The sequence below is a fragment of the Myxocyprinus asiaticus genome, chromosome 38 (genome assembly GCF_019703515.2).
Source record: "Myxocyprinus asiaticus isolate MX2 ecotype Aquarium Trade chromosome 38, UBuf_Myxa_2, whole genome shotgun sequence".
NCBI lineage: Eukaryota > Metazoa > Chordata > Actinopteri > Cypriniformes > Catostomidae > Myxocyprinus > Myxocyprinus asiaticus.
This window is the reverse complement of record NC_059381.1, coordinates 25,292,980-25,313,043: the sequence shown is the minus strand read 5'-3', so window position 1 is coordinate 25,313,043 and position 20,064 is coordinate 25,292,980. Positions and strand designations below refer to the sequence as shown.

The following is a 20,064-nucleotide window of genomic DNA, read 5'->3' as shown; positions in this document are numbered from 1 at the left end:
AACAAGCCACGTTATAAAATACACGGATTGACAGTCTCAGACGCGGAGGCAACTGAGATTTGACCTCCACCACCTGGATTGAGGCGAGTCACCGTGCCACCACGAGGACTTAAGAGCGCATTGAGAATTGGGCATTCCAAACTGGGGAGGAAAAAAAAACAAACACAGTCATATTTTTATTGTATTACTGTATTTTTAGGAAAAAAATGCTGTTGATTTAAAAAAAAATTTTTTATTCAAATCAGTGAAAATGAAAGGCAGTATCAACAGAGAACTACTATGATACTTCAGAATTTAAATAATGTAATGTCACAGTGTTAAAAATCTTAATGGCCCTAAAAATAGGCTTCATTTTCTATATACAAAATATAATTTCTTATTTGTTTCTTTTGATTTTGAATAAAATAGGACATTTTCTTGACCAATTTCGTGAGAATGTTTTTTTTTTTTTTTTTACATTGCTGTTACTGCTGTTTATAAAAGCAACGCCACTTTGCATCATGCCTAACATTACCTCTTAACTGTGGTAAAATAACTGTATCGCAGGGCTGGGCAGTATGGCGATATATATCGTGGTGACGGTATAAAGCAGTGTTGCCTCGGGTCCTTAAAAAGTCTTAAAATGTATTAAATTCAGTTCCCTAATAAAAAGTCTTAAATATCTTAAAAAAGTTCAGCCATGAAACTCTATTGGGCGCAAGCTGATAGGTTCTCTGAATGGTATTCCGTTCAGCCAGTTGGCTCGCTGTCACGTGACATGTTAAACAATCGGTTTGCATGGCGTAGGCTGGTTAGTTCCTTCATGTGTATTCGAGTAGCCAATCAGCTCACGTCTGTCTCTTCGCGTAACATTTAAATAGCTCAGTCTTGCGATAACGGTTCACCACAGCACGCTGAAAGAGCTTCGCTCTGAATCCCACCTCCATTCCCAGCTCCAGCTTAACTAGATCTGCTACATGGGATTGTATGTATCTCTAATTGTACAGCAGCATGTCCTTCATGCTCGATGCAGCATGTCTCACTTTTTGTGCAGCAGCAACGTTCACATGTTAACTCAGTATGTTCTATTTACTAACATTAGCAAGTCTACGTACTTGCTCTGCAGCAGCAGCGCAGCAGACCTAGCCCTCCAAGACCATTATCTTATCCACATGCCTTACTTATATCAACATGCAAACCTTTCCGAGAGTTGTCAAGGTTGAAATGGTATAACAATAGTCTTAATTATCATTTAAAAAGTTCTTAAAAAACACGTAGGGAACTCGAGATTCAGTAGTCGCATTTATACATACAGCCTTTTCCAGAAAATGACTTACAATTTCCAGTTTAGATGTTATGTGTGGACATGACCCTTTTGAAAGTACTGGCAAATTTTGCTCTGGCAATTTTCCTTAATGCGAAGTTGACATTACCTATACATTTCCATATTGATGGTATGTGTGAACAGAGCCATAATATTGCTGGTTTTGTTTTGTATGAGGTCAGGGCGCACTGACGTAAGAACATTCTGACGGACATGACGCAATTACTCAGCACTGTTTAACACCGGTGATTTGGAAGTAAGAATAATGTCAACAAACTGGTCAGATAGAGAAACTAGAGTGCTTCTCTTTATCCGAGCGTATGAATAAATTTCCTTACAGCTGAAAGGTACAGTTAGCAATTTGCCATGTGTTGGGGCTTCAGGAGTGGGTTTGGTTATTAGCAATAATTAGTAATTATCTAATATAATTAATAATTATTAAAATCAATAGAACATTGAATAGAATCAACATTAGCTTATTAATCCTTCAAATCAACAATCATCAAAGATAAGCATTAATATTGCCGGGGCACCACCCTGGAATCAGGGACTAATATCAGTCTCAATATAGGATTGTTCTCTTAGGAAAGTTGATGTCCAGAGAACATCGACATTCAAAAGGAAAACATTGAAGGCTTGAATCCGAGCTCTGACATCCCCTGTCAGCCCTTGGCACAGGTGCATGCCGAACAATACCAAAACACTTCTCTTTAAAGTATAACAAAGTTAATTGATGCAGTAATATCAATTAATAATCAATACAATGCAGTTGATAAACTTCCAACTACAAACTAAGCAGTAACATGATTAGATATGGTAACAGATAAGCCTATAATACATGAGAGGAGGGTAGATGTGTGTGTGTGAATGGGTGTATGTGTGTGTGTGTGTGTGTAAGGAGAGGAGTGCATAAAATGTCAGGTGTGGCTCTTGTGGAGAGTGCGTCATGCAAGGTTTCCAGCCAGAGAATGTGGACGGAGAAACTGGTTAATGACGTCTGCCCGTTTAACACGTGTCTCTGCTGGTACAATAACTTAGGGACAAAGCTGGGCTCTATCGCCAAGTTATTGTGAGGGGTCGTGAGTGTGTGCGGTTAGTATGAGAGAGAAAAGCCGGTTTAGTGATCGTGGGAGAGACGGCAACCATTAATTTTATCACTCAGAGACGCAGTGAACAGCTCGTAATCCGTCCGCCGTGGTCATTTGTTCTTTAACTCAGTGTGCTGGTCTTACCCACGATGGCAGAAATGCACAAACAGCCCAACGTGGTTGGACGCCAACACAGCAAATCTCATTCTTGGTAACAGTAAGTTACAGTAATACCTTGAGTATTATTAGCAGCAATGAGCGGACTTGGCGGTCCGTAAACTGTACAAGCAGTAACCTTGACACACAAGAATAACACTCTATAATAATCTATCTCTGCCCAGATGTAAACCTCTTACTTATGAGGATGTGGGTAGAATGTGTGTTCGTCTGTCGTTTGACTCCGATTCGGTTCCTCGAAGCTCGGGTGATGACAGGAGGCCGTTTTCTCACTCTGTCGATGGGTGGTACAGTGGCTGATTCTCGGCAGGTTGGCGGAGATATCAGCGGAGTCGGCTTGGTTGAAGAAGGAAGAGAAATCTTCTTTCTTCACTTCTGAAGGCAAAAGGGTGAGACGCGGATTGCTCAGCGGTCTCCTTCAGAACACGGAGAATCTCGGCTCGTCCAGCGAGATGGAGATTGTATGGTCAAAGTTCAGGTACATATATTACTTCCTTGGGCAGCGAGGCTACACCTTGGAGCAGCAGAGCTGCAACTAGACACAGCGAATACTGTTTGCTGGAAGCAAGACTTAGGAGGAATTTCCGGGGATTTATACTCTCGATGACATCATGGTTGAAGAACGTGTTCTGTCGTGCATTTCATCAAATAGGAGTTGAGAATTTGATCCTTCAGAATTTCACACCTAGGTGTAACGTGAGTAAGTTTCATGCAAACAGCGTCACATAGTTTAACGGCATTTGGTGCTGATGTGTGAATGATAGCAAAACAGAAAAAAGACGAAAAGTAGTTTAATATGTGAACAGCACTTACCAGTATAGGCAACCCAATGATTTTCCTGTAATTTACCTGGATGCATGTGTGAAAGGGGCTATTGTTTCCAGTGGCTTCAGAGCGTTTTGGAATCAATTATGGACATTTACGGACATTTATGGCATGCGGTCAATGATTATCTACTGTCGATGAATTATGACAATGTTTACTTTAAAATGCTTATATTTTAATACCTTGTAGATGAACGTAAGAGTGCATATTTTATTTTTCTTATCTGTTTGAATGAGCAGCTGGAAACAGTGAAGCACATAAATGTCAAAATAAGAATAACCTGTGTATTCCAGGCTTGTTTATTGTTAAAAGTCCTGTGTCATGCACCAAATCTTATTTTTTTCTTTCCTTTTTTTATTATTATATGTATTATGGTTGCACAATAATCTGATTCTGAGATATAATTCAATTTGAATTTATGTAGCCTCAGTCTGGCCCACCCTGTCACAGGAAGGAAAGAAAGAACTAAGATTTTTTTTTAAACATTTAATATATCGATTTTAAAAACTATAGTCCTAAGTCTTGTTATTTTATTGTCATCTGCACAGATCACACATGGGATAAACAAAGCATTCAAATTTGTAATAGGCAGATTAATCTGTTATTGCCTCTCTTTTAACACATTATTATCGTGTAAGCAAAATCCAATATTGGTCGACCTCTAATTTATATGTTTTGATATATTGGTACATAAACCAAAAGCAAACTTATATTAAACTAGAGAGAAGCCTATTTTTTTTGCTTGAAATGAGTAGATAAAACATCAAATTTAATTTTAAATAATTATTTATTTATCGCTTAAGTTTTTTCATTGCAATGGACATACCATTAAGCTACTTTGGACGTGGTTTAAAATAAAAAAGGGATCTTTATTATTTTTTCAGAAGTTTTTGAATCACTTTGTCAAAATGTGTAGGCTATATCCTCATATATATCGTTATCAACCAAAAAATTTCAAGAATATCGCTATATAAATTTTTGCTTATATCATCGACCCCATCTCATTGTTATTTAATACATAAACCTTTTTTTTTTTTTTTTTTTCAGAAAAATACAACAACTATATCTTAATATACAGTATACTGTTACCATGATATAAAATTACTCATACCATGACATAGAAATTTCTTCATTTTGCCCACCCCTACTGTTTCGCATGACCTTGAATTGCTCTTTGCTTTATTGTAAGTTGTGTGGTTGTATTTTCAGTAATTGTTGTCAGAGTTTTGCAAGAGAACCAAGCAAAGCCCCTGAAGTATAATTCCGCCATCTGTACCACCATCTGCATTATTATTGCATTTTGTTTGTAAGAACCAGTTAGGAGGACTGACCTCTGAGAAATGTTTGAAGGTTGCATTTATTATGAATCTAAACATACTTAGTACCTGGCTTTCCCAGAGCCCAGAAGATCACAAGCAATGCAGGTGTAGACCAGTAGCACAGTACCTCTGATGAAATATAGACCAGACCCCAGACCCCAGACCTGTGTTTCTCATTACCAGAAGTCGAGATGTAAGATTTCTGGAGTAGTGTCTTCTCTCCCTCGGTTCTAATGGAAAGAGTGTGAGACCTGGGGCCAGCAGAGATACCGGAGGAAACTCAGGAGATGAACAAGCCTTCTGGCCTACATATGTTAATGTCGTTACTCCGTCTGTTAAGGACAGACTGGAAGACAAGTAGTAAAAGTAAACCCAGTAGAGCCAAATCCTTCCTGTGGATTTAACTTAGGGTGTTAAACATCAGGTGCAGCTGTATACACTCCATCAGTGACTGTGCCCACCTTTGAAGATCATGTCATGGATATTGACACTTGTTGGTCCGGTGTAAGTGTAATTCTCTTTTCAACAGTCATCTGCCCTTAACCCCACAAGATGAAGTCTCATCAACTGTTTACACGTTGATTTTTTAAGCGCTAGTATCCTCCAGATGTAATTCATTTTTTTTTTTTTTATATATATATTTTTATAGACCTCAGTTACCATTCACTTTTAATTGTATTGAAAAAATACAGTAAAAGTACATTGTAACTGAGGCTGTAAGTCCCTAACATTCTGCCTAAAATCTCCTTTGTGTTCTACGGAAGAAGGAAAGTCATATAGGTTTGAAACAACAAGAAGGTGAGTAAATGATGACAGAATTAACTTTTTTTGTTTTGGTGAACTGCCCCTTTGTCACAGATCGAACATTGATTAGAAATGTTTATTAAGGAGTGTTCACATAGGACATGTTTTATTCAAAAAACAACTGGATGGGATGCAACATCATGGAGCAGAAAGAAGGAATCTCAAGGCACATTTTTAAAACTATTTTATATTGACACATTGTCTAAAAAATGTAATGCTCATGGTGCGATACAGCACAATGGCTTAGACCAGTAATTTAAAAAATTGCAATTTACTTGAAATGTCTTACATTTATTAAATAGATTTATTTTTTATTAATTTATTAGTAATTTATTATTAATTAAACATGGTGTAGGACAGTACATATGCAACAGACCGTACGTCTGTTCATTTCTTTCATTTCATGTCTAATTAAACATGGCGTCTGCTCTTATATAGTGCAACAGTGGGGTTCCAGAATGTAAAAATCCAATTCATTTTCTTCATAGGCAAAGTGATTTTTGAAAATAATTTATAAACTTTTAAAGACAGACTGTTAGCTCAGAGGTTGCTAAATAAAGGGTAATGTACAGTGAGCCGGTTGTTATCGCAGAGGGGTCTTGTATCAACCTGAAGGGTTTTATTTTGCGATGACAACCGTCTGACTGCTCATTATCCAGTTTATTACAAGACTACTTGACAAATAAAGAAATAAATGCACATGAAACATTGTTGAAATTATTTGATTAGCTTACAAGTAGAGAGATTGCAGAGTGACACAAGAAGTGGGAAAGATGACTCACAATATCTGGATGACCAGTCTGATATGTCTTAATCCCCGGATGTGTGGTTGTTACTCAGAAATACCAGACCGCTAGGCGGCACAATTGACCAATCAGAATGAAGTTTTCCAGAGACCCGTGTAATAATTGATGGTACATGCTTATGTTGAAGCCACCAGTCCATGCTATTTCAACCTTAATTTAAAAACAAATCATGTTTAGTAGCTGAATTCCTGGTGAAGAACTACACTACCCATGATCCTAAAGAGAAAAGATCCACCAATCAGAGAATTGTGACTAATTGTTCAAAAAAGAGCTCAGTAGTGTGCGCCTGCTTGCATGACGCACTGTGAATGATGCAATCGAATCTGTCTCTCTCCATTCTCAAACTACTTTTATATTTGTTTGTATCTGCATATTTTGCATTAAAATTAAATATCTTTTTCTATACTTAAATTTTTTTAAATCAATCGTTTTTTTTTTCTGAGACCATCAATACACGCATCTTGTTACGTGGCTCGTTGTGCATGACACCGTGGAGAATCCGCATGTGGAGGCTCATGCTACTCTCCGCAATCCACGCACAACTTACCACGTGTCCCATTGAGAGCGAGAACCACTAATCGTGACCACGAGGATAATACCCCGTGTGACTCTACCCTCCCTAGCAACCGGGCCAATTTGGTTGCTTAGGAGACCTGGCTGGAGTCACTTAAATCAATAGTTTTATATTTTTCCATTGTTTTTAATTTGATTACGTCATTTGCAATGCTTTATGTGATTGTAGTTCATTCCCCCACGAAAGGCTTTATGTACAGTCTTGTACCTTTGTCTTTTTTGTACGATTTTCAAATCCTTTTTGGCTTCAAATCAAAGTTTATAATGTTATGACACACCTCAGAACTGGTTGGTTTACTTCAAGTCTTAAGCCTGTTCACACCAAGTTTTTTTCTTTGGTGCGATTTTCCATTCCAAACTAGCTTTTAACGGGAACAATGGATTTCAATGGCCGCTATTCATAATGGGTCAGACAAATTGTCCGCTGACAATCTGAAGGTTTGAGTGGTCCTCACGGAGAGTGGTCCGATTTGTTTTTTCCTCTGACTGCGATGAAAACTGACTGACCTGACCAATGAGATAAGAGCCCGTTGGTGGCGCTAATCAACTGGAAAACACCGGCTGATACACACCCTGAAAATTATATACTTAAAAACAAATAGCTGCAGTTTATGAATCCTTTTTACTGTAAAACCCAGACTGTTTTTAAAAGTCTACTTATGGTGTTTTGTCTCAATGTAAATGATTTAATATGCACAGTTTATCACTGTGTGTTTCGTAAATCATTGCAACACAGAAAAAAAAAACTTCAGTGGAAAGTGGTCTGCCACAGTCTTTGCCTGTGTCCGCTGTTTTAGGTTTCACGGTGAAGAATTCGACTCAACTTATAGAGCACAACCAGCTGTAAGCTGAGTCCAGAAATATATGATGTCAGTAAGATGCTGTGTGGAAGAGTGGAATTGTCACCCCGTGAGTGATGGCTTAGATGAGTGGTCTGGCTACAGCATCCTGCTGATTGAGGGTTGCCCAGTGTCAGCACCCCTGATGTGAGGAGTACGTCAAACAGGGGTGGAAAGGGGCCTTATGTTTGTGATAGATGTGGGAACAGCACGGACATATGGAACAAGAACACTTAAAATAGCTCCAAATACACAACAGTCAAACACAATCTCACACATTTCTGCTAATGTGACTAACTCCTCTTGTACAGTGCATTCAAAGAGAATGACAGATGTGTGAAAGCACTCAAAGTCATGAATGTTTCTTGTAAGCAGACTCGTACTTCGTAAAGCTGTCAGTTAGAGGCTTAGATTGCTGATCTGGTTGACATTAGATTGAGTCTCAGGCAGATGGTCTGTGCTCGAATACTGTTTCTGTGTATCCAAGTCCCTTTCAGTTTCATTATTGTTTTACTTAAAAATTACAGCTTTAAAAAAAAAAAAAAACATTATGGCCATATATCCAAGAGGAGTGGCTGAAAGAGACAATTTTTTGTGAGGGTAAATGCCGTCCTCACACAGCACATGTTCCTGGATCAACATTGCTATCGTCCAAACAGTTTTTAGCGATAGGGCTAGGTTTAGGACTGGAGTTAGTGGCTTAAACTATATTTTTATTAACCAATAATTTTCTTCTGAATCTTGGGGTAGGTTTAGAGTTAGAGCTATAATTGTTTGATAGAAATTAACCAACATTGTCTGGCCGTCCAACAATTGTCTGGTCGGTTAGTGAGGTTGGCTAGTGAGATAGCTAGATATTTTTTTGTTACTTTATTTTTATAACAAATCTACTGCCTTCAACAATGCATTTCAAGACAAATACTTTCAAACTGACCTCATGATGACTTCAAACTGTCTGCTGTGGCCAATGTTCCCATTACTATACATAATCCGTAAGCTTGTTTGTTTTTGAGGACTGTGATTTGTTTTGTGCAAATAAAGGTTATAGTTAATCTATTTATTTGTTTAATATCTTTCAGTCACCCCACTGAAGAGCTGTGCTTAACACCTATAAATCTCTAAAAAATGTGTGTGATTGGTATCTGGTTGAAAGATTATATGGGTGATTCACACGAAACCTTCTAAGAAAATGTCCTGGTCACATTTAATAAATCAATAAAAAAATGAAGCTTACATTTAGGACTATTAAGATTTTTTGCATTGAGACATAATTTTCAGAGCACTTAAGCACATTTAACCCCCCAACTCTCATTACCTTAATGCTTCTAGATGTTTTACTTTTACAAATCCCATTGTTTTCAATGATGATTCCCATTACCATAAAGCAGTCTGTTTTTTACCATATTACTGTAAAAGAGATCCTGTGTTACGATGATTTTTTAAATTACAATCAGCAAAAATTAAAAGGCAATAACATACTAAAATGTAAATCTTTTTTTTTTTTTTTTACGTTGCTGTAAGGAGAATATAATGGTTTGCATTCCGGTAATGAGAATTTGGGGGTAAATCTTAATGGGCCTAAATATAAGCTTCATTTTCTACACGGGAAATAAAATTTCTTATCTGTTTCTTTTGATTTTAATGTAAAAAAAGGACCAGGACATTTTCTTGACAGGTTGCTTGAGAATCACCCATGCAAGATGCAATAACATTGTAACTTAGCCTCAGATGCAGTCAATTGTATCTGTACCTGCAAGTGTGAACCAAAAGGCCCATGCAATCAGAATTACAAAGGCACAGTTTTATTAAAGAAGAATCATTTGCTGGGTTCTTCTTGGATGGTCCACGTCCCACTTGTGTACAGTTTACCATTAGGGGGAGCAGGGCCATCAATGCTGTCTGTACATGGAGGGCGAGTTAATGACCCTGACCTCTTCTGAAGAGGAGGAATGTTGCCCTCCACCTGCATGACAAAAGCCAGACCGTTAGGCCTACCAACCGCAGTATTTCCGGAATGTAGTCTGTTGGCTTCTTTGGACAGTTACAACTGGGCAGCTCAGGTATACAGGCCTGGCACGTCCAATAGATTGACTTGATCATGCAGGAGAGCAAGATAGCACCAGCTGCACCATCACTGCATTGCTTTGGCCGTACCAATACTGTATCTCTTTCATTCTCACTTTGTATGTCTCTCTCTCTCTCTCTCACTCACAAAACTAATTGCCTTAGCTCTGAAAAAAAAAAAAAAAATGTCTCAAAATACCTTCAAACATGACGATGCCATTAAGTCATTTTAAGAAGCTATTTGTTTCCCATTTCCTCATAGTAAATGTAATTCATTTATTTTTTCTCCCCAAAGTGCTCATGTTTTAGATGTGAAACACCTGTTATCCATTAGGCAGCATCAGTGATGTATTTTGGTAGCACTGAGTATGAATTCAGTTAATTTGGCACATTGATAGATAATCTAATTGAGTAATAAAACTGACAAGATCTGTTGCCCATTATATTCTATTTAACTCCTTTATCGGAATTGGAAGAAGCAACCTGTCAAGAATTTTAATTTGCATAACATTCGTAGCACCATGTTTAATACAGATCTTGTGTAATTCTCTCGTTTTGCCTTTGAGGCTTTTTTGGGTCTTTTGTTTTCCAACTTTTGAGTCTTTGTGGGCCTTTTTTGTATTAAGAACAGTGTTTTCACAGTAAAATACTGACACATAAGAGGTTAACATAAGATGTTGCACAGCTGGGACATAGACTGACGTTTTTGTTCTCATCTGGTTGGTAAAATGCAAAAGACAGTTTAGGATATAATGAGTTAGGTTGCAGCTAGGACTGGGTGAGCTACAATCAGGGGCGGACTGGCCATAGGGAGAACTGGGACTTTTCCTGGTGGGCCAGCCACAAATTGGGGCCGAACGGGCCGCAAAACGGCGCCGCGATATGCAGAAGGGGGCCGCGATGTGCACCTACTAACACCCACCACCACCACTCAACAACTATAAATATAATTTATATATATATATATATATATATATATATATATATACATACACTACCGGTCAAAAGTTTTGAAACACTTACTCATTCTTTATTATAATTTTTTTTGCACATTTTAGAATAATAGTAAAGTCATCAAAACTACGGAATAACATAAATGGAACTATGGGAATTATGTTGTGACTAAACAAAATCCAAAATAAATCAAAACTGTGTTATATTTTAGCATCTTCAAAGTTGTCACACTTTGCCTAGATTTTGCAAACATGTACTCATGACATTTTCTCAACCAACTTCTTGAGGTATCACCCTGGGATGCTTTTTAAACAGTATTGAAGGAGTTCCCATCTATGTTGGGCACTTATTGGCTGCTTTTCTTTATTATTTGGTCCAAGTCATCAATTTCAAAAACTTATTTTTTATTTTTAATAAATTGTAGTTTTATAATGAAATAAATTAATATGGTGGCACAATTATATTTTTGTCTACAAAACTAATTTAAAACATTTAAGCATATGCCTTCAGATCAAAAGATTTTTAAGATCATTAGAAACATTTCAGTCAAGTGTTTCAAAACTTTTGACCGGTAGTGTATATATATATATACATATATACATACACTATATTGCCAAAAGTATTCGCTCACCCATCCAAATAATTGAATTCAGGTGTTCCAATCACTTCCATGGCCACAGGTGTATAAAATGAAGCACCTAGGCATGCAGACTGCTTCTACAAACATTTGTGAAAGAATGGGCCGCTCTCAGGAGCTCAGTGAATTCCAGCGTGGTACTGTGATAGGATGCCACCTGTGCAACAAGTCCAGTCGTGAAATTTCCTTGCTACTAAATATTCCACAGTCAACTGTCAGTGGTATTATAACAAAGTGGAAGCGATTGGGAATGACAGCAACTCAGCCACGAAGTGGTAGGCCACGTAAAATGACAGAGCGGGGTCAGCGGATGCTAAGGCGCATAGTGCGCAGAGGTCGCCAACTTTCTGCAGAGTCAATCGCTACAGACCTCCAAAGTTCATGTGGCCTTCAGATTAGCTCAAGAACAGTGCGTAGAGAGCTTCATGGAATGGGTTTCCATGGCCGAGCAGCTGCATCCAAGCCATACATCACCAAGTGCAATGCAAAGCGTCGGATGCAGTGGTGTAAAGCACGCCGCCACTGGACTCTAGAGCAGTGGAGACGCGTTCTCTGGAGTGACGAATCATGCTTCTCCATCTGGCAATCTGATGGACGAGTCTGGGTTTGGCGGTTGCCAGGAGAACGGTACTTGTCTGACTGCATTGTGCCAACTGGGAAGTTTGGTGGAGGGGGGATTATGGTGTGGGGTTGTTTTTCAGGAGCTGGGCTTGGCCCCTTAGTTCCAGTGAAAGGAACTCTGAATGCTTCAGCATACCAAGAGATTTTGGACAATTCCATGCTCCCAACTTTGTGGGAACAGTTTGAGGATGGCCCCTTCCTGTTCCAACATGACTGCGCACCAGTGCACAAAGCAAGGTCCATAAAGACATGGATGAGCGAGTTTGGTGTGGAAGAACTTGACTGGCCTGCACAGAGTCCTGACCTCAACCCGATAGAGCACCTTTGGGATGAATTAGAGCGAAGACTGCGAGCCAGGCCGTCTCGTCCAACATCAGTGTCTGACCTCACAAATGCACTTCTGGAAGAATGGTCAAAAATTCCCATAAACACACTCCTAAACCTTGTGGAAAGCCTTCCCAGAAGAGTTGAAGCTGTTATAGCTGCAAAGGGTGGGCCGACGTCATATTAAACCCTATGGATTAAGAAAGGGATGTCACTTAAGTTCATATGCGTCTAAAGGCAGATGAGCGAATACTTTTGGCAATATAGTGTATATACAGTATATATATATATTTTTCAGCCTTTTGATGATATTATATATCTAAATATTTATGTGTTTGCTCTAAAATGGCTTAAAAGGGTGTTTTTTGTGTCGAACAGTGGAACCACCAATTTGACTGAACCGCCATTGTAACTAATGGACCCTTTTCACATATTCGGGTTTAAAATGCAGAAGTAAATGATATCAGGGTAAACTTGTATAGCGGTGAATGGATGACTACAGCAAATATAATTTTTCCTTAGGTGTTTGCTCCAATGCTGAAAGCAAAAAGCCGCTATCTGTTTCACAGTCTTCCAAAAGAAGAAGAAGAAGAAAAAAAAATTGAGATCAGTGGATTTCAGCATTCAGAAGAGAGAAAGAGGCCACATTTTCTGTCACACCCTCAGCAGCTGTATTAGAAACCTCATCACAGCCATGGTAACTCTTTTTTTAAAAATGTATTCCAGGGTAATATAAAACAAAGTATAATGTTAAAAATGTACACTAAATAATAACAAAAATTGCAAATATAAAAATGTTTCCTAGATTAACGCTGCTACATAAGGTGGAAACGTTTCACAGAAAAGCGTCTATTAGATGCAAAAAGTAAAATACAGTAAAAATCTACATAGAAAATAATCAAGGCATGTTTTACACACTGTTTTTCACTAAATGAATGAAAGAACAATTATATTTAATTAATCTATTTTGTATATGGCAGTATTTTAATGACAAATGTCTTTGAAATAAAAGGCACACTGAATTGCACTAATTGAAAAATAAACGCATTGTATTAACAGTGCTTGCATTTTTCGGGGGATGAAGTTTCATATGGTTGTATATTTAAGCTGTGAATATTTCAATTGAAAACATTAAGCACAAAATTTCATCATTACAAATCAATTATAAATGTTCATGTTCCAAATTTTTTTTTACATTTATTTATTTAATCTTTATTATTCAACAGGTAAAATTCAGTCCATTATATTTCACTTTGCAAATTTGCCTTTAAAATTTTAGTGGTTAAAATTCAGTTGGAAATTCAACCTTGCACATCCTGGCATTGCAGGAAAAGCAGTTGAGTGTCGATGCACAATCTTTACTCTGTGCTTCTAGGCTTCACTGCTAGGTGGAACAAGGTTGAATTTCCAACTGAATTTTAACCACTTAATTTTAAAAGAGGTGAATTTGCAAAGCAAAATATAATGGACTGAATATTACCTGTTGAATAATAAAGATGAAATCTTAAAAAAAAAAAAAAAAAAAAAAAAAAACAGAATTGTTTGGAACTGAATTTTGGAAGGTGAATATTTATTATTGAATTTTTAATGATTACATTTTGTGCTCAATGTTTACAGTTGAAATATTCAAAGCTTAAATATAAAACAATATAAAATTGTATCCCCCCAAAATGCAAGCACTGTTAATGCAATGTGTTTATTTCTTCAGTTAGTGGAATTTAGTGAATTTTTTGTTTCAAAGACATTTATCATTAATATACTTCAGTTTTGATATGCTCAAATGTAACAAAATAATAGCAATATTTACATTTTAATACATAAAATAATGCTGCACGGGAACTTTCATTAACATTTTTTAGCGATAATGCAAATAAATAATTATCAGTATAAAGTAATTTGTTGAAATGAATCAAATTCTAATGCTGTTTTTGCTAGTGAACTTGTGAATCAGAGACGCTGTTAAAAAATCTCTGTTCTAATGCTCTCATAGTCGAATGTCACAAGACATGGAAGAGGCCTTTCACACTGAATGTGTCTTTGCGCTAAAAGTAAGCTAGACAGTGCTGATTACTCCACAAAGCCTTTATGGTCAATATCCATTGAGTTTATCAGTGTTTATACACAACGCATGTCTTGTTTCCATTTTTGGTTGCAATAGATCTAAACAAGTCAGTTGTGATGGTGGATAATCACACTTTCATTACCGAGCAGGCTTTTCAACAGCTGTATGCTCTCGGTAGTGCATATTAATTAGCACTCATTCTTTGTGATTACAGAGGGGAATGAGATTGGTGGAGTCGGGTTGTGAAGCAGAGCATAATTATGGTAAGCATTTCCTCTGTGTCTAATGGGACTCTAATAGCTGTGGATTACTGTAGGTTTGGAACTGCTAAAGCGGGAGTGGTTTTCTAACACAATCCCCTAGGGGATGTCTGCTGGGGCCTTCAGGGCTTGACCCGGCCCTGAAAGGCAGTGAGGAGGTTACCTCAAGATCTAACACTGCTGATTGGTCGTCCTTGAGAGGCTGGAATGGGTTCATTCTAGTGATGTGGGAAACTACCTTTTTTCAAAACACTTAAGGAAGCCCTGTATAATAAGGTTCACCTGACCCCAATCAGATGTTTTTTAGGGGGTGTTTATATAAGATGCATTCTTGTGTACAAAAACAGCTAGCACTACAGAATGGAACGCACTGGTCCTTAGACATGTTTTTAAAAGTTGGATTGTCTTTAACTTGACACACCATCTCAAAAATGCAATGCTGGAGGCTGAACATGTAAAAAACAGTGCAAGACCCTACGCAAAAACCAGAGATTTCTATCTGAATCTGTATGTATGGCTGTCATAGAGGTGTTTTAAAGGGGATGAATTTAAAGGGTTTTACCATGCAAACTGTATAAAAGCTAAAGCATAGCATGTGGTCAGCACACTTATTAAAGCATCACCACTAATAAAACATAACTTCTAACTAAACTTAAAATAAAAATATAAGAAAAATCTAGATTAACTAGTTGACATCACTAATCAAGTTGGTTGTTGGACAACTAGTGGACCATAATGACCCATTCCTTGCTTGTTCAAGACCAGTGCAATTTTTACATGATATTTCACAAAATGATGGTTTAGGATTTTCGATGCACAACACAGGAGCTTTCATTCTGTGTTTAGTACACATTAGGAGACAACAGACGCAAGACAAAAACTCCTGTCAGAGAGCCTAAACTATCCTACATGTGTCTGTGCCTCATTATGGCCTTGCACACCCACAGCAGCCACAGCCCAAAAGTTAGCTTGTAGTTAAGAGAACTCATGCAGAATAAACATTAACACAGTGGCTTTCTGCCCATCAGAGGAGAGAGAGAAAGAGAGAGCAAACGAAAACAAATAACTATCACCATATGTGCCTTTCCCGTACATATTCACCATAAACTTTCCCTAACTGAGAAGGTTAAACTTTTAACAGCAATAAAAGCCAATATATCCCAAAGACACGGAAGATGAGTAGAAACAGGGCAGGTCATGGGAATGGACCTCATAGAAATAACCGAAGCCCATATTTTACCATATGAAAAAGCAGGACATTTTATTTTTCAATTACACTACATACTTTGAACGCTGGCCATAAGCGCTGTGCTTCTATTTCTGTCCTTTCCAAGTAAAAATGGAGTGGTTGAGTGTTTTGATGGAGCATGTGTGGAGCATGTGTTTTTAATGTATCCTCTTACAGGTCATGTGTGTATCTCTCTTCAAGGCTAATCAGGTATGATATAAGTGTGTTTGCACGGCTCAACAATAAGGATTGCCTGCTGACCCGGGGCCAGCATGAGAGAGTTTCAGGCTTGTTGGCGAAACTGTCACTTGCCCTCTTGGGCCAGTGCAGGGTTGTCAATAAATCGTACATTGTTGATCTTGTAAATGTGTTTTAAGCTTAAAAAAAAGCATTTTTTTCTGAGAATTTAAAATTGTTGTTAAAAATTCTGCTGAGGTTATGATATTTTTCTAGCTAACTAAGAAATACAAGGTTTTATTGAAAATGCAAGTATGACTCATGATAGTCTTTTCAGTATTAATGGGTGGGAAATTATAAACTAATCAGTAATGTTTTGCGATATATGCCATTATATTCAGACTTATCTAACTGGGAATTCAACATCCTTATATACATCTAAGCTGGCGCCGTGGATAGCCACCTTGGTATGGAGCTCTCCACTTCTTTTGCTGTTGTTGTTTGTATGTCCTGTTTTTAGTAATTTATTTCCATTCAGTTTTACCAGAGACGAGCTGCTGAATATTCGGCAGCACACGCCAGACAATCTTTTACCGGTTTTTGAATATTCTGATGTTCTGTTGGACATTTTAGGTGGTGGAGCTGTGGTGCTGTACAAGTGCGCTAAAAGATGCAAACATGGGAAGCGATCCGGCACGTTGGTCAAGCTCTGACAATGCGGCTTTAGAACCGCGCTGCCAAGCATCCATCTAGCAAATCTCTGCTCTCTTCCTAACAAAACAGACGAATTACTTCTCCTCACCCGCAAAAATAAGGACTTTGCAAATTCTGCTGCATTGTGCTTCACGGAAACCTGGTTGAGTGGAGCAATTCCAGACAGCACGTTACATCTACCGGGCTTCCAGCTGTTCAGAGCGGATCACACCGCGGAGTTAACGGAGAAAAAGAGAGGCGGTGGAATGTGTTTTTACTTCAACGAATGTTGGTGTACAGATGTAACAACGCTGAAGAAGATGTGCTGTCCTAATTTAGAGGCGCTCTTCATAAAATATAAGCCTTTCTGCTTGTCGCAGGAGTTTTCCTCGTGTATTCTTGTGAGTGTTTATATTCCTCCACACATGTGTGAATGCAGTGCTGCAACAGCTGGCTGATCAGATCACAGACATGGAGCAACAACACCCGGACTCACTTATTATTATTCTTGGAGATTTTAACAAGGCAAATCTCACACATAAACTGCCCAAATACAGACAGCACATTACATGACCCACCAGAGAAATATTAACCGACTAGTAATTCCAGTGTCGACTAGCAGCATCAGAACCATTTAGTTGACTAGTCTCACACATCCCTACTCACCATTTTAAACAGCACTGTGGCAGCAGTGGAGTCATTCAGGTTCCTGGGCACTACCATCTCACAGGACCTGAAGTGAGAGACCCACATTGACAGAGGTTGTACTTCCTTCGCCAGTTAAGGAAGTTCAACCTGCCACAGGCGCTGCTGATACAGTTCTACTTAGCAGTCATTGAGTCTGTCCTCTGCACTTCTATAACTGTCTGGTTTGGTTCAGCTACCAAGTCAGACATCAGAAGACTTCAAAGGATAGTTTGGACTGCTGAGAGGATTATTGGCGCTCCCCTACCCACCCTGCTAGAACTGTACACATCCAGAGTGATGAAAAGGGCTGGTAAAATCACTCTTGACCCCATTCACCCAGCATACTTCCTCTTGAACTGTTGCCCTCTGGCCGGCGCTACAGAGCACTGAGCACCAGAACAGCCAGGCACAGGAACAGTTTTTTCCCTCAGGCCATCCACCTCATGAACAGTTAAAACTGCCCACAAATACTTTCCTTTGGTCAATACAACCATGTGCAATATTCAGTCCATCCATTCCTACTTATATCCATGTTTCATTTATATTCTTTAACATATCCTACCTCTTCTTCAATATATTACATCACCTGCACATAACTGTATATAAAATATTCTAACAACATTATTGCGCTATTGTATATTTCTCTATTTTTTATCTGTTATATCGTATTTTGTATTTTTTTATGTCACTACATACAGTATATATATATATACACTGGCGGCCAAAGGTTTGGAATAATGTACAGATTTCGGAAGGAAATTGGTACTTTAATTCACCAAAGTGGCATTCAACTGATCACAAAGTATTGTCAGGACATTACTGATGTAAAAAACAGCACCATCACTATTTGAAAAAAGTAAATTTTTTCAAATCTAAACAGGCCCCAATTCCAGCAGCCATCACTCCAACACCTCATGCTAAATTGCTAATTTGGTTTTTGAGTTGCACATTATGCAATAGACTGGCATGTCTTAAGGTCAATATTAGGTCACAAATGGCAAAAAAGAAACAGCTTTCTCTAGAAACTCATCAGTCAGTTATTGTTTTGAGGAATGAAGTCTATACAATGTTTGAAATTGCCAAAAAAACAGAAGATTTCATACAAAGGTGTACACTACAGTCTTCAAAGACAAAGGTTACTTGCGTAACCTCTGTTCTCTGATGGAGGGAACGAGACGTTGTGTCGATGTAGTGACACTAGAGGTCACTGTTGGGAGCCCGAAACACCTCTGGTCTTTGAAAAAAGGCCAATGAAAATTGCCGAGTGGTATTTGCATACCACTCCCCAGAACATACGGGTATAAAAGGAGCTGGTATGCAACCACTCAATCAGGTTTTGTACTGAGGAGCCGAGACAAGGTCCCAGCCATTTCAGCGGGTAGTCCATCGTTGTGGAAGGAGGGACACAACATCTCGTTCCCTCCATCAGGGAACGGAGGTTACACAAGTAACCAGGACATTCCCATCTGTCACTCACTCGATGTTGTGTCAATGTAGTGATACTAGGGGTCCCTATACGAAACGCCACAACTGGCTGAACTGTGTTACGTGAACTGGTGGTGTGTGACGGGCAGACCACTGTGTGCCTCGTAGCCAGCGCACCAGGCCGACACGTAACCTCCCCCAACGCTGTTATGAGTGTGGAACAGCCCTTCGGGGACAAGTCAACTGCCCAAAAGATAGATACAGGCTAGGCCTCTTATCCTCTCTTTTTTTTTGTTTCTCTCCCCAAAAAAAGAGTGAAATTTGTTAACCGACTGGGGCCACCAGGTGCCCAAGGAAGACGCAGTTTACCAACAGGGAAATGAATTAACGGAAGATATACATCGCATGGGGTTACCTATGGGGAACCAACACATGCGGAGCACCTACCCCAGTACAGGGCTTAGTTAGCACATGTACTGAGCCGACAGCGAGTTTCTCCGCAAACTCGTCTGCCACAGGGCTTGGAGGAAGTCATCCAGGGAATACAGTTTGTGAACACTACTGGGAGTCAACAGCACACATCTTCAGCTCAGGGGAGGTGAAAGGCGCTATGCGCAAGCGATACACCTGGCCAGCTGTCCCGGACTTACCTGCTTGTGCCTGCCACTACACGGGACGAAACCGGTTCCACCCGGAGATTGTAGAACCTCGCAAAGGTGTTGGGTGTTGCCCAGCCCGCTGCTCTGCAAATGTCTGTTAGAGAGGCGCCACTGGTCAAGGCCCAGGAGTCTGCCACACTCCTGGTAGAATGGGCTCGTAGCCCTGCCGGAGGCGACACATCCTGAGCGTGATATGCCATTGCTATGGCGTCAATGACCCAGTGGGCGATCCTCTGCTTGGAGACAGCACTTCCTTTCCGCTGTCCACCAAAGCAGACAAAGAGCTGCTCAGAGACTCTAAAGCTCTGCGTGCGATCCAAGTAGATGCGTAAAGCGCGCACAGGACACAGCAAAGTCAGGACTGGGTCTGCCTCCTCCTGGGGCAGTACTTGCAGGTTCACCACCTGATCCCTAAAAGGGGTTGTGGGAACCTTGGGCACATAGCCCGGTTGGGGTCTCAGGATCACGTGAGAGTAGCCCGGACCGAACTCCAGGCACGTTTCGCTGACAGAGAACGCTTGCAGGTTTCCTACCCTCTT

The 20,064-nt window shown here is 39.2% G+C and overlaps 2 protein-coding genes across 2 annotated transcripts in view; one reads left to right on the top strand and one right to left on the bottom strand.

The window, feature by feature from the left end:
• Window positions 1-20,064, top strand: part of LOC127429049 (collagen alpha-1(XXIII) chain-like) — a 171,429-nt gene that overhangs the window by 30,979 nt on the left and 120,386 nt on the right. The window lies entirely within an intron of this gene.
• Window positions 11,373-20,064, bottom strand: part of LOC127429044 (uncharacterized) — a 53,045-nt gene continuing 44,353 nt past the window's right edge. Inside the window, exon 2 of the mRNA XM_051677791.1 lies at window positions 11,373-12,395. Within this exon, the coding sequence (XP_051533751.1) occupies window positions 11,813-12,395 (583 nt within the window). The 3' untranslated portion in view covers window positions 11,373-11,812. The remainder of the gene's footprint in view (window positions 12,396-20,064) is intronic.